The sequence below is a fragment of the Rhinoderma darwinii genome, chromosome 13 (assembly GCF_050947455.1).
Source record: "Rhinoderma darwinii isolate aRhiDar2 chromosome 13, aRhiDar2.hap1, whole genome shotgun sequence".
NCBI classification, from domain to species: domain Eukaryota; kingdom Metazoa; phylum Chordata; class Amphibia; order Anura; family Rhinodermatidae; genus Rhinoderma; species Rhinoderma darwinii.
This window is the reverse complement of record NC_134699.1, coordinates 43,763,568-43,778,493: the sequence shown is the minus strand read 5'-3', so window position 1 is coordinate 43,778,493 and position 14,926 is coordinate 43,763,568. Positions and strand designations below refer to the sequence as shown.

At 41.9% G+C, this 14,926-nt stretch overlaps 1 protein-coding gene across 2 annotated transcripts in view; it reads left to right on the top strand.

Moving 5' to 3' along the window:
• GRB2 (growth factor receptor bound protein 2) overlaps positions 1-10,557 on the top strand; it is a 59,719-nt gene extending 49,162 nt beyond the window's left edge. The window contains exons 3-6 of one of the 2 annotated variants that reach the window (XM_075846486.1): positions 6,543-6,640; positions 6,849-6,971; positions 7,094-7,262; positions 7,554-10,557. In XM_075846486.1, coding sequence (XP_075702601.1) covers positions 6,543-6,640; positions 6,849-6,971; positions 7,094-7,262; positions 7,554-7,739 — 576 coding nt within the window. In that variant the 3' untranslated portion in view covers positions 7,740-10,557. Of the gene's footprint in view, positions 1-6,542; positions 6,641-6,848; positions 6,972-7,093; positions 7,299-7,553 lie in introns of both variants that reach the window. The other variant, XM_075846485.1, reaches the window with a different exon arrangement.
• Positions 10,558-14,926: the final 4,369 nt, after the last annotated feature.

The following is a 14,926-nucleotide window of genomic DNA, read 5'->3' as shown; positions in this document are numbered from 1 at the left end:
TTGGCAGCTTTCCCTATGTACACGCTAAACGTAGGGCAGAAAAGTAATGTAGAAAAATAGAGGGTTGACCCAAAGATAGGTTTCTGACTGCTCTGTGGTCATGACCAGGAGATCAGTTGTCACAGTATACACGCTAGGGTATTTAGTTTTTGCCTATATAATCACTTTTTCATTGTGATTGGTTAACCGCCACCTTTCCGGCATCATTGCGTTCATGGTTTTGTTTTTACATCGATTACAGGTTGGTGCACGAGCGTTAGTATACACAGTGGTCTGTGTCGATAACTCGCTGACCTGCGTAACAACACAGGGCTGTTCTTTACTAATTATTCCGCCCCCTCTGTGTCTATTGGCCCTCTCTACTAGTTCTCCCGTATACCCTTTAGTTTATCCCGCTAACCTGCTTTATCTGAAGTGCGGTTAGAGAATCCTGTGAACGCACCTCACATATCTAATGTAATCCCCATCATCCCTAAATATATGCACCCCATCATAACTAGATATAAAATGGTGCTGCTATTAAAGTACAAGCATAGAATTAATGGAGCGGACATGGAGCAATAGGATGCCTCAAACCCGGGACTTCTGACGTATACCCGGGTTTGAGGCATCCTATTGGTCCACAGTCCCCTTTATAACCGCCCTGTTGAACTGTTTGATTACGCCACAATGCCCGCCCCATTTGCCTCTCATTCATAAAACTCTTCTGTGCTCTTGGGCTGCCTGGCCTGAAAAAATTAGTGTCCCTGGAAAACCCCTTTAAATCTTGCTAAAAGCCATGAGTGCCTTCATGTGGGAATAGGGACACATTACTACATAAATAGTCCAATTTGCAATTCTGCCGCATGGGAAAGTTGGTTGGTGAATCCCTGTGGGAGCTGAAATGTCCGCCATTATTGGTTATCTCACGGATTTCCCAGAAGCTTTCGTTTGCCTATGGCCGGCTTATATGTATATGTGATCATATTAAGAGACATCTGTATTTAAGAAGGAGCAAACACTGTTGTGCCTGCTATGAGCTCATCAAGTTTCCATGGGACCAGACCATTCAGATTTCGGTCAGTATTGGTGCTTCGTATCCGTTACTGATTCATGGGTTTTCATTAATAATTGTACATCTCTTTTTTTATTTTTTTGCTTTTTGGCCGGCTCTGACTTCCTCGAGCATTTTGGCATCATTTTACGGTCATTATTCTTCTTCTTCTCCTTCCTATTTCTTTTTATATTGATCTCTAATGTTTCCTGTTCTTCCTCTCTGCTCTCTCGGATTAGTTCACAGCCGTTGCAAGTTAAAAGCTTTCGACTCTCTGGCCTATTTTAAATCTCATTTATGTTATCTCCTCTTCTTATCTCGTGTCTGTGTAACCCTATCAAGACAAGCCGCCTTCTTTTTAATAACCCGGGGCAATCATTTAATCCTTCATGGCAGCTTAAAATTTAATTCCCTTTTTCTTTTTTACTTTTCAAATGCAGGTTACATTGGCCTTACCCTTACGTGGGGCGTTAACCGTATCATATCCATCTTCCATTATTGCCTCTTTTTGTTACTCCAGTAGATTGGGATGACTTGCGCACATTGCTTTTACCTTTTATAAATCGATAAAGTATTTAGTGCACAAACCAATCCAATCCGATTCCAGCTTTCATTTTACCCGTGCAGGTTTGAAGGTGAAAGTGATCTGGTTGCTGCTGTCAGCGCTGACTCTTTTTATCTGTTTTAGTCATTCATAAGGTTCAGTCGTAAATATTTATCAGGAGCTTTCCCGACGTACACAATAAACGTACTGAAAAATAATTACGTAAAGGAGGCATTAACAGTTTGTATACAGTTAGAAGCTTGACCGTAAAGGATATGTCTAATGTTAAAGAGGCTCTGTCCCCACATTATAAGTGCCCTATCTTGTACATGATGTGATCGGCGCTGTAATGTAGATTACAGCAGTGTTTTTTGATATAGAAAAACTATCATTTTTGACGGCGTTATGACCTATTTTAGCTTTATGCTAATGCGTTTCTCAATGGACAACTGGGCGTGTTTTACTATATGACCAAGTGGGCGTTGTACAGAGGAGTGTATGACGCTGACCAATCAGTGACCAATCAGCGTCATACACTTCTCTCCATTCATTTACACTGCACAAGCGATATAGTTCTATCGCTATGTGCAGCCACATACACAAACCCTAACATTACTGCAGTGTCCTGATAATGAATATACATTACCTCCAGCCAGGACGTGATGTGTATTCAGAATCCTGACACTTCTGTAGCGGCTCTGTGCATTACAGCATAGCAGGCGTAGTCTCGCTAGATTACGCTGTAAGCTGTCATTCACAGCGAGATCTCGCTGTGCTGTAAAGCACAGAGACGCTACAGAAGTGGTCAGGATTCTGAATACACATGACGTCCAGGCTGGTAGTGATGTATATTCATTATCAGGACACTGCAGTAATGTTAGTGTTTGTGTATGTGGCTGCACATAGCGATATAACTATATCGCTATCTGCAGAGTAAATGAATGGAGAAGTGTATGACGCTGATTAGTCAAAAAGTAAAACACGCCCAGTTGTCCATTGAGAAACTCATTAGCATAAAGCTAAAATAGGTCATAACTCCGTCGAAAATGATCGTTTTTCTAAATAAAAAATACTGCTGTAATCTACATTACAGCACCAATCACATTATGTACAAGATAGGCCACTTATAATGTGGTGACAGAGCCTCTTTAAAGGGAATGTGTCGCTAGAAATTTTTTTTTTCTTAGTTAAACCGTTATTATATACATGATTAGACATTGTTCTAATTTTTCCAATTTTTTCACAAGTCAGGAAATATTATAAATTAGATTCTAATTTATAGCATTTCCCTATTCTGGTCACTAGAGGGAGCAATTCCCAAAATTGCAGCATTGGCATGTGGTAAAGCAACCACATTGCTTTATGCTGCAAAATTTGAGAAGACACACTCGCTCTAGCGTCCTCAAACAATCCCCCCTTCTTTATCCTGGCTTGTGCCAGGAGAAAGGAGGGGATTGAATGTTCAAACCTCCTACACTGTGTGCCGCCATTTTTTGAGCGAATACACAGTGTAGTAGGCTTACATACAGTGTTAATCACACACGAACATACACAGCAATAACTTACCTGCTCCTGCCGCTGCCTCCGGTCCGTCTAGTCCTAGTGCTTGCTTCTAATCACATGTACGGAAGCCACGACCGGAAGTAGTCATCTTACTTTATGGCCGCGGCTTCCGGTCTACAAGAAAATGGCGCCAAATGTCGCTCGGCCGAAGACCTTACATTTGGACTGGGTGGGAGCGGCGCATGCGCCGTTCCCACACAGATGGCGTACACCATAGTGAATGGAACGGCTCCCGTTCGCATTCTCTATGGGAATGTATGTGCCGTATTCCATCTCTGTATGTGTCGTTAATCGACACATACAGAGATGAAAAAAAAATGGCAGCCCCCATAGTGAAGAAAAAGTTAGAAAAAAAAAAAGTAACACACAAATACAATTTCTTTTAATAAAACACTAAAAGCAAATTGATCTATAAAAAATTTTTTCGTGACACCTTTCCTTTAAACACCATTCTGCAATTTAATGTTCAGATATATAGGCCTAGTTTATCAAAACTTTTTATCAGACTTGTTGATTATAGCAACCAATTAGGCTACATTCACACGAGTGTATCAGATTCATGCATGTGAAATACGCGCGTATATCTGGTCTGTGTGTTGTGTTATTGCATCTGTGCTTTGCGAACGACATTTTTTTCACGCACTTGCATTTTTCGATGGTGTTGATGCGCAAAGCACACGGATGTGATGTGATTTTCACGCACCCATTGACTTCAATGGGCGCGTAGGTGCGTGAAAAACGCACCAATATAGAACATGCAGTGAGTTTCACGCAACGGATTCTCGCTGCGTGAAAACTCCATGTGTGAATGGCCCCTTTGAAATCCCAGCACACGGACGAGTTTTCCGCTCGTCTGAATGAGCTCTTAGAAAACAGCTTTCATTCCTTAAAGGGGTATTCTCATCACACAATGTGATGGTATATCGCTAGGATATGACATCACTTTGCAAACAGTGGGGGTCCGACTGCTGGCGCTGATTTACCATTGGCTATGCAGTTACTGCAGCACAGTCCCATTCACTCGAATGGAGCAGTGTTGCATTTCCATACACATCGGTTGGCCGGGTGCGCCGCTGTCCAAGGAATAACTGAGAAAGACAGCGCAGCACTAAATCAGCGCTGAAGGCCCGTTCAATCTCCGGATCTTTGGAGGTCCTGGCAGGCGGATGTTGTATTTCAACATTCCTGATTTTTTTTGTTCCCGCGGGAGATAAGCTGCTGCTAGTGCGGTCTGGCAGCAATTACGGACCCAATCGGGTCTATTGGCCGCGGACACTTTGCCGTATCGCTATGGATAGGTATCCGTGCCGTAGAACTGTACCACAAAAGATAGAACATGTCCTATATTTTGCTTTCTACGGGCCGTGCTCCCATAATTTGTATGGGAGCACGGGCCAAAAATCCAGTCAGCCGTGCCTGCAATTGCGGCCCATGATTAGGGGCACGGCCGTGTGTATGAATGAGGCCTTATTCCCCTTTCCTCATTAAAGGGGTTTTCCAATATTGTTTTTTTTTATTTTAAACACTGCAACGCTTCTCAATTTATCTATTAATACCCCCTGAATATCCTGTTCGTTGTCTTGCTCTTCCGGTCATACAGTTCCCGGCATGCACCACTTGTGCCCCAGCATGCAATGCGCCGGCAGCAGGGACTCATCACGCCTACTACACACAGCTATAAACAATCTCTGTTGCCATTTTACATCTCTCATTAGATCAGTGAGAGCTAGCGATAAACCTGCAGCATATCAGTGCTGTACTCAACAACACTTACATAATTAAAAAAACCAAAACGTAATATGACCCCAGAGACTGAGTCCCAGAGCAGAGCTCTAGTATAGGCTCTTCTCCGGGACTCTTTGGAATCCCCTGACATCACTGTCCATATATGGACAGTGTGTGGAATCCTCTGATATCTCTGTCTATATATGTAAAGTGTTGTCAGGGTCTTCCCCAGAGCTGGAGTCCTGGGCAGAGCGCTAGTATAGGCTCTGCTCCGGGACTCTGTGGAATCCCCTGACATCACTGTCCATATATGCCCAGTTCTAATAAAATCTATGAAACACCTGTGGGGGGGAGTTTTCACTGTACTGGTGCCTTAGGGGCTTTGCAAAAGCGACATGGTGCAGAGAAACCAATACTGCAAAGTCTGCACTCAAAAAGCCAAATGGTGCTCCTTCCCTTCTGAGCCCTACAAGTGCCAAAATGGCAGTTTTTGACCACATATGGGGTATTTTTGTACTCCAAAGAAATTGCATTACAAATGTTGGGGGGATTTTTCTCCATTATTCCTTGTTGAAATAAATTTTTATTTAGATAAAACGACATCTTTTTTAGGGAAAAAATATTCATTTTCACAGCCAAATTCAAATAAAATCTTTAAAACACCTATGGGGTCAGCATGCTCACTACACCCCTAGATTAATTCTTTGTGGGTGTAGTTTCCAAAATGGGGTCTCTTTTTTTTTTTTTTTTTTTTTTTGGGGGGGGGGTGTTTGATTTTATTTTGGCACCACAAGACCTCTTCAAACCTGACATGGTGCCTAAAATATAATCTATTAAAAAGAAGGCCCCAAAATCCTCTAGGTGCTGCTTTGCTTCTGAGGCCTGTGTTCCAGCCATTTCCATGCTAGGGCCACATGTGGGGTATTTCTAAAAACTGCAGAATCTGGGCAATAAATATTGATCTGTGTATCTTTGGTAAAACCTTCTGTGTTACAGAATTTTTTTTATTAAAATGGAATCTCTAGGGTAAAAAAAATTAATTTGTCAATTTCACCTCCACGTTGCTTTAATTCCTGTGAAACGCCTAAATGGTTAAGAAACTTTCTAAATGCTGTTTTGAATACTTTGAGGGGTGCAGTTTTTAAAATTGGGTAATTTATGGGGGGGGTTTCTAATATATAGGCCCCTCATAGCCACTTCAGAACTGAACTGGTCCCTAAAAAATTGGCTTTTGAAATTTTCTAGAAAATGTGAGAAATTTCTGCTAAACTTTTATAAGCATTGTTACAGCATAGAAAAATAAAAGGATGTTAAAAAAAAAAAAAACTATGCCAACATAACGTAGGCATGTGGGAAGTGTCAACTAGTAACCATTTTGTTTTCGTATAACTGTCTGTCTTACAAGCAGATGCATTTAAATTTAGAAAAACGCTAATTTTCTCTAAATCTTGTTTTGTTTTTACAAATAAACACTGAATGTATCAACCAAATTTTACCTCTGACATAAAGTACAATATGTCACGAGAAAACATTCTCAGAATTGCTCAGATAGGTAAAAGCAAACGAGGCTCTGTCAGGAAGGTGAAAAGTGGCTGCCGCTGCAAGGGGTTAATAACATTATTATTCTATAAAGCAGTATTCACCCCCTGACCACTGATTTGTTTGTGCTAATTGCAGGTCTTAAATGAAGAATGTGACCAAAACTGGTACAAAGCTGAGCTCAATGGCAAGGATGGATTTATTCCCAAAAACTACATAGAAATGAAACCACATCCGTGAGTATATTGTTTTTTTTGGCGATTGAAGAATACGTTTGTTGAACCCTTTTAGTTCTGCATTATAGATTTCCTTTAAATTTGTAAATTGTAAAATCACTCGACTTTAAATGCAAGTCCGTAAGGATAGGCGATCAGTTACAAAATCCCAGAATACTTCTTTAATATGGATCGTTTTCTGAGCTTTTTTTTTCCTGCCTCTTTACAGGTGGTTTTTTGGCAAAATCCCACGTGCCAAAGCAGAGGAGATGCTAGGGAAACAGAGACACGACGGGGCCTTTTTGATCCGAGAGAGTGAAAGTGCTCCAGGAGACTTCTCACTGTCAGTCAAGTGAGTAGTTTCTAATGGGAGTGTTACTGGAGGATCATAGTCTGCACCTTATTGTTCACTTAAGTTTCCAGGCTGCTTTGCTCTCAATAGGTTCACCGGTAAAGCTATCACTTCTGTTGCAGGTTTGGCAATGATGTACAACATTTCAAGGTCCTGCGAGACGGTGCAGGAAAATATTTCTTGTGGGTGGTAAAATTTAACTCCCTGAATGAGCTTGTGGACTACCATCGGTCCACATCCGTCTCTCGGAACCAGCAGATCTTCTTACGTGACATCGAGCAGGTGCCACAGGTACACGGGGGAGACAGAGCCACGAGTTTACCACAGGTATATAGAGGGGGGGAATCTAGAAAAGAGACTGTTCAGCAGATTTTTGAGGTGTATCTGTGTCTGTTCTGCCAAGGTATTTAAGGTGTCTAAAAAAATAAAGTTCTTAGTTGAACATTAGATCACTTTGTAATTTAGACCCATAACTTCTCTGTTAAATATCGTATCTGCGGTAGGTAAGCAGAACCAAATTGCTTCATTTTGTGAATAACGTTATTATGAAGATCTACATAAATTTAACATTTCTCTTTACAGCAACCAACTTATGTTCAGGCACTGTTTGACTTTGACCCCCAGGAAGATGGGGAACTTGGATTCCGACGAGGAGATTTTATCCAGGTGGTAGACAACTCAGACCCCAACTGGTGGAAAGGGACATGTCATGGGCAGACCGGCATGTTTCCACGCAACTATGTGACACCTGTCAACCGCAATCTGTAACAAGAGCCTTCAACCGGACCAGAAGCCAAGAAGGAGCACAGGCAGACTTACCTGGGAGGGAATGACTAGGATACCAATGGGATCATACAGATTGACTTTGGGGTGAATGGGCACACGGACGACCAAATAGAAGAGCATGGACAGACTACTGACAGATCATGTAGCACTAAATAATAGAACATTTATTAAAGGAACCAGTGCAAACTCAATAAAATCATAAGGTATTATCGTGACCGGATGGGAGGGTAAAAATAAAGCAGACTTAAAAGGGTAGGGATTTCTCATAAACTGACTGGGAGATACGGATGATATGACTTAGGGGATGAAAAACGAAGTCTAAAGATGCAGACGCAGGCTTAAAAAATAATGAGTGCGTCACTTAGGCTTTCTCAGTTGTCTGCCTGTGCTGTAAGCGGTTGCTTCTTGCAAGTGGAATGACCATTTGGCTCCGCGTGGAACTTTATTTTGGATGGGGTGTGGGTTGGGCAATTGGGATGTTGCAGGCTCACTGGGAGGGATTCAGAAAATATGGGTATTTGATTTAGAATGCCAAAACGTATAAATAAAACAGGAAACAAGACTTTTTTTTTTTTTTTTAATTAACAGATTCCCTTTACTGCTTCTGTTCCTTCCCTATTCCATTTCTTCCCACAATTTTCCTGTTTACCATGCATGTGTGTTTGCAACGCATTTGATACAACATGCACCTGTATAATAAAATGTACAAAATCCAATCCTTTTCTCTCTATGCACATCATGGGCTCCTGGTGTGTTTGTAAGGAACATAAAAAGCAAGTCCGCAGCCTTCAAGTCTTCAGTGAAGTTAGAGGGTAGTTTTACCGGAATGGCACCTATAATATTTTCACCTAACCTGCAGCAGACAATTGTTTTCTATTTTTCCCCAACCCAATTCATGTTTGTACTCTAGAAATTGCTTGCAGGGAAGGGATTATGTCATAAAAGTTTATGGATAGAGATCTGATAAAGCGAAGCTTGCACTACAATTATATAGCATATATACGTCTCATTTGATATTTCCTCCTTCGTTTATCAATCTTGTGATTTAGAGAACACAGGCCGTTATTTTGAGCCTGCAGTCAGTAAGAGGAAGGAAACCGGGAACTCCGTCCTGTGCAAGGCTACACATTCACAAGCCTGTCAAGAGTCCATATTGTTCACCCTTAGGGTATGTTCACACGCAGTGTTTTCAGACGCAATTCGGGCGTTTTACGCCTCGAATTACGCCTGAAAAAAAGCCTAATACACCTACAAACATCTGCCCATTGCTTTCAATGGGAATTACGATGTTCTGTTCCCACGAGCCTTTATTTTATGCGTCGCTGTCAAAATACGGCACGTAAAATGGCGGCTCGTCAAGAGAAGTGCAGGACACTTCTTGGGATGTTTTTGGAGGCGGTTTTCATTGACTCCATTGAAAAACAGCTCCAAAAACGGCCATAAAAAACGTGAGTAGTTAAAAAAAAAAAAAGTCTGACGTATTTTGCTACTGCGTGTGAACATACCCTTAGGGTATGTTCACATGCTTACTAATAAACGTCTGAAAATACGGAGCGATTTCAGAGAAAACAGCCTCTGATTTTTAGGCGTTTTTGAAGCTGAAAATGAAGCTTCTTTTAATTTGGAGCTTATTTTGTGGCTTCTTTTCAGGCGTTTTTTGAGGCGTTTTTCATAGTGTTCAATGGAAAATCAGCTCCAAAAAACGCCTCAAGAAGTGACATGCTACTTATTTTTACGGAGCTTCTTTCTACGCTCTGTTTTTTTAAAACAGAAGCGTAAAAATACGCCCCGTATGAACTAAATGCTGTTTTTCCCATTGATTTCTATGGGCAGATGTTTGTAGGCGTTCAGCTTCAGTTTTTTTTCAGGCGTTTTTCGAGGCGTAAATGTCCCAAAATACGCCTGAAAACACTGCGTGTGAACATCTACTAACAATAGAGGTAATGATACAAGAGAGGGGCTGTGGACAAACTGGGTGCCTGGGTTACAGAATATTACTAATATAAACCAACATTCAGTGACTACAATATGCAGGGTTGACTCTGTATAGTAAAATAAATCCTTCATTTCAAGTGCAATTGTTCTTTCTGTCCCTTACCTTTGACGCTTTGTCTCGGCCCATCAGAGTCTGCTTCCTTCAGGTCTAAGTGAATGGGGCTAGGAACGCACTGGGACCATATGATTGTGTATCTGGGATTTGCGTATATCCTGCATTCTTTGCAGATAAATAATGTGTGTATGTATGTGTGTGTGTATATATATATATATATATCTATATGTACATACATATACACACGTGTGTATATATAAAATCAAATGAGTGTTTAATTAAAGGGGTTATCCAGGCACGGACAACTGATAGGTCATCAGTATATGATCGGTGGGGGTCCTACACACGGACCTCATACGATCAGCTGCCTCTGGGCGCCGGATGTTACGCAGGGTATGCAGTATTCGGAGAGTGCAGCAGATGGCTCTGACCACTGCATAGCGGCTGTGCTGCAGAACAGCAACTCTGCCTCTATTCACTTGAATAGTAGGAGCAGAGCTAGCGCTATTCCGTGACCGGAGCCATCTGCTTCTCTCATAGACGTCCGGTGCCCGAAGCAGCTGATCGGTGTGGGGTCCGGGTGTCGGACCCCCACCGATCATATACTGATGACCTATCCTGCGGATAGGTCATCAGTTGTCCATGCCTGTACAACCCCATTAAGAACAGCTTCTGTATTTAATCCTCTAATGCATCATTTGGTAGATAGTTATTAACTGTGAATAATAATAAAAAATCATGTGTATTCTTCATCTGACTTTTAGTGACCTAATTTCATAACTAAGTTATATTTAAATAAATGCCCTCTCCATTTGGTTATATAAGTGAGTGGTTGACAGAATAACGTTTATTTTAATTATAGATTTCATGTTATTTCATATTTCATCTTTTATATTTGAAAATTATATAAGTATTTATGATTTTACTTAAAGGGGAGCTTCACAAAAGGAATGTTTTATACATGCCCCCATACTCTTCTGTGACTTGGGAGTTCCTGCTGCATTTAAAGAGAACCTTTCACTACTCCATACATGTGCAGATGAGTGCACCATATATATGAATGGGGTTAGGAACGTACTGGGACCATATGATTGTGTATTTGGGATAGGCGCTGCTGCACATACCCTGGTGCACTTTAAACTACCTGTCTAGCCGCCTCAGTTTTTGAGATATCGTGCCGTTACATTTGCCGCTTTGTAAATTGACCCCTGTACTATCAGTGGGGAGTTTCTTTTCATGGAAAGGGCAGGGGGGGGGCGTGATACTCTGCATCTTGTGAGAGAGATCACTATGATCGGCTACAGTGTCAGAGCAGCCTGTGCTGAGTAATCTCTCACGAGATCACACAATCTTGTCATCACTGTCTTGACAAGAGCTCGGGAGAGGAGAGCACGCACAGCTCCGCCGCTACGGAACAGAAGAGGATACAACCTATTTGTACATCCAGGGAAAATACCCTTCGCCTATAGTATTAGTCACGTTTCATAATAGAACATAAGGCAAAAGAAATTAGAGTATAACCAAGTAGAGACTTGGTGCATTGACCTATTGAATTATACATATAACCTATAGATGAGGTCAATTAACACGAAATATTTTTAGAAAAATACAAAATATACTTTGTTACATAAATTGAACGAACAGATTAAAACTGAATCATACAGTGCAACACCAAGGTGTCTGTCAGGGCAAGAAGCATATGGATATTGAAAAATATAGTATATGACTACAGGGTATATGTCAAGATACATGCAAAAATGTTATGGGCAAAATCCCCATGCATGTATTAGAAGAGACCAGGGTCAAATATGAAAATATTGTAAAAGATAACCGATTATCTGAATAGCGTGAAAGAACCCCCTGGTAAATATGCTGTAACATTAGAAGGGTAATCTGACATAACAAAGTGAGGATTTGGACAATGTGAACCTACCCATATTATTTCTCCTGTACCATGGAGACACCAAACCCGACACGCGTTTCGGCGGGATGCCTTCGTCCGGAGGTCGGGGAACAGAAGAGGAGAAGAATTTACACTCTTCATCTCTTGTGTTCCATGACGGCTGCAGCGTCGGAGCTGAAGGTGCTCACGCACGCTCTCCTACTAGAAAGTGGGAGAGCGTGTGTGCGCACCTTCTGTCAGACAGTGATGACAAAGCTGTAGTCTCGCCAGAGAAATCACACAGCACTAGTCGCTCTGACACTGTCCGTAGCTGATTGGACAGTGTCAGAGCACTAAGTATCATGTCCCCCTCCCCTTTCCATGAACAGAAACGCCCCACTGACAGTACAGGGGGTAATTTAGACATCGGGTGCCAAATATAACGGCCCCGATATCTCAAAAATGGAGGAGGCTAGACAAGTAGTTTAAAGTACGCTAGGGTCTGTACAGCAGCGCCTATAACATGGTGCACTCAGCTGCACATGTATGGGGTAGTGAAAGGTTCTCTTTAAAGGCTTTATTAGTGTTTATTGATATAGTGGTATCGTCTACTGTACTGTACAAAACGTTTATAAAAAGTAAATAAAGAAAATTCAACATACAAGTTAGTTCAAACTGATGAATACTAGATGCATACGGTGCGAGAACCCTGCCTATACAAGCATACAAATGGCCAGCCTCTTATAGAGGTTATATATGATTAGAAAAATAGGGCAGCCCTATTCTTGCTATGACTGGTATCTCATTTTAATCCCATTCACTTGAATGGGGCTGTTTCTGGAGGACAGCAGTCATGTTTTTCTAATCTTATGCATTGCCTTGCCGTTTTAAGATTTCTCTCATGAACGTATAGTGCAGATTAGAGAAGTTGTACAATCCTCTAAAGATAAAGCATAGTCATTGCATGGTATATTGTTATGCACCCCTTCTAAGATACTGTGCGGCTCAAATTCATATCATTTAAAAAACAAAACTGCATTCTGTCAGTGTTGCATAAAGTTTTACCATTCAACGATTATGCTTTATAAAAGGCCCCATGTACACCAGTGTGCCCGTACTTACAGGCCGTGATTGCAGGCACGGCCGGCCGCATGCAATTTTCGGCCCGTGCTCCCATACGAGGTATGGGAGCACGGACCGTGAAAAGCAAAAGATAGGACACGTCCTATCTTCTGCGGTACACTTATACGGCCAATTACGGACGATTTTTACGGTCGTGTGCATGGTGCCGAAGACTGTATAATGGACTATAAGGTGGAGAGGCCTAAATCTCTAGACTCCAGTCTTTTCCTTTAGGAGCTCCGGCTCGAGGCCGGGAATACTTCATTATTATATCAAATCATGGCCCAAAATATATTCGACTAAAATTTGTAATGGGTATGTCAACTGATACCCTCCCAGTGAATTTATCCAGATCCAAATCATAGTTTATATCGATATATCTGCTTGTATGCTCAAAAATACTCTCCTGACTTTCCTGTTGATCAAACAATTAAAATAATATCTTTCATAAACGGAGTAGGCATAATTTCAACCAATCATTTACAGTATAACAATAATTCCGATTCAGCCAATAGCATACAATGCAAATATTTCATATTGAGCCAATCAGACATACAATACATTTCAAATGTAATATTAGAATTTTTCATTAGATGCTTAAGTCAGACTTCACCTGCAATTGCAATACAATACTATCTCTATGAGCTGTTCTTTTTCATGCTACAAACCGTATCCATTTTAAACCTCTCCTGACATTTGACGTATGGCTACGTCATAGCCGGGTAGGGAAAGTATGGAGCGGGCTCACGGGCTGAACCCGCTCCATACAATGCTGGTGTCGGCTTTATGTTACAGCTGACACTTCACAGTAACGAGTGGGATCGTGCTCGAGCGCGATCACGCTTGTTTAACCCGCTAAATGCTGCGGTCAATAGCGACCGCGACATTTAAATAGTTAGAAACAGGGGCGACCCCCTCTAGCAGCTCATCGTGCCCCCCATAATGCAATCGCGGGGTGGCGATGGTTGCTATCGCAGCCTGGGGGTCTAATGAAAGCCCCCAGGTCTGCCATCTTTGTTCTCCTATTAAGCCTGTCCGAAAGATGATATGCTGCAATACATTAGTATTGCAGTATATAGTGCAAGCGATCCAACTGGTTTGCTGGTTGGAGTCCCCCAGTAAAAAATAGTCATATATAAAGTTTGTTTTTTTTTTACATAAAAAAAACATTAAAAATGTAAAAAAAAAACCTTTTCCCATTTTCCCCCTAGAGCATTGTAAAAAAAAAAAACATAATTGGTATCGCCGCATCCGTAAAAGTCTGAACTATTACAATATATCATTATTAAACCCGAAAAGTGTACGGCGTAAAAAAAAATGTAAATGCCAGAATCGCTACTTTTTGGTCACCTCATCTCCCACAAAAAAATAGAATAAAAAGTGATCAAAACGTCGCATGTACCCCAAAATGGTATCATTAACAACTACAGCTTATCCCGCAAAAAATAAGCCCTCATTCCACTTAATGTCGGCCGCATTTCCCAGACCGAACACAATGCAGGGAGCCGGGCTCCTAGCATCATAATTATGTACGATGCCAGGAGTCCCTGTCCCTTGCTGAAAACATGATTACAGTACGGGACAGTTTTCCCGCAGCGAGGCAGGGACTCCTAGCGTCGTACATAACTATGATGCTAGGAGCCCGGCTCCCTGCACGGTGTTCGGTCTGGGAAATGCGGCCGACGTGCGGTCCGACATATCAGGGGATTTTGTTTAACCCCTTCCCGACATTTGACGTATCGATACGCCAAAGTCAGGTAGGGGAAGTATGGAACGGGCTCACTGAGTGAAACCGCTCCATACAATGCGGGTGTCGGCTGTATGTTACAGCCAACACTTCAGAGTAACGAGCGGGATCCCGCTTGTTTAACTCGTTAAATGACGTGGTCAATAGCGACCGCGGTGTTTAAATCGTTAGAGAGGGGCGACCCCCTCTAACAGCTTATCGCGCCCCTTGCAATGCAATCACGGGGTGGCGATGGTTGCTATGGCTGCCTGGGGCCTAATGAAGGCCCCCAGGTGCGCCATCTTTGTGCTCCTATTAAGCGCTGCCTCTGGCAGGGCTTAATAGTTGCCTGTCAGAATCACTATATGCTGCAATACATATATTGCAAG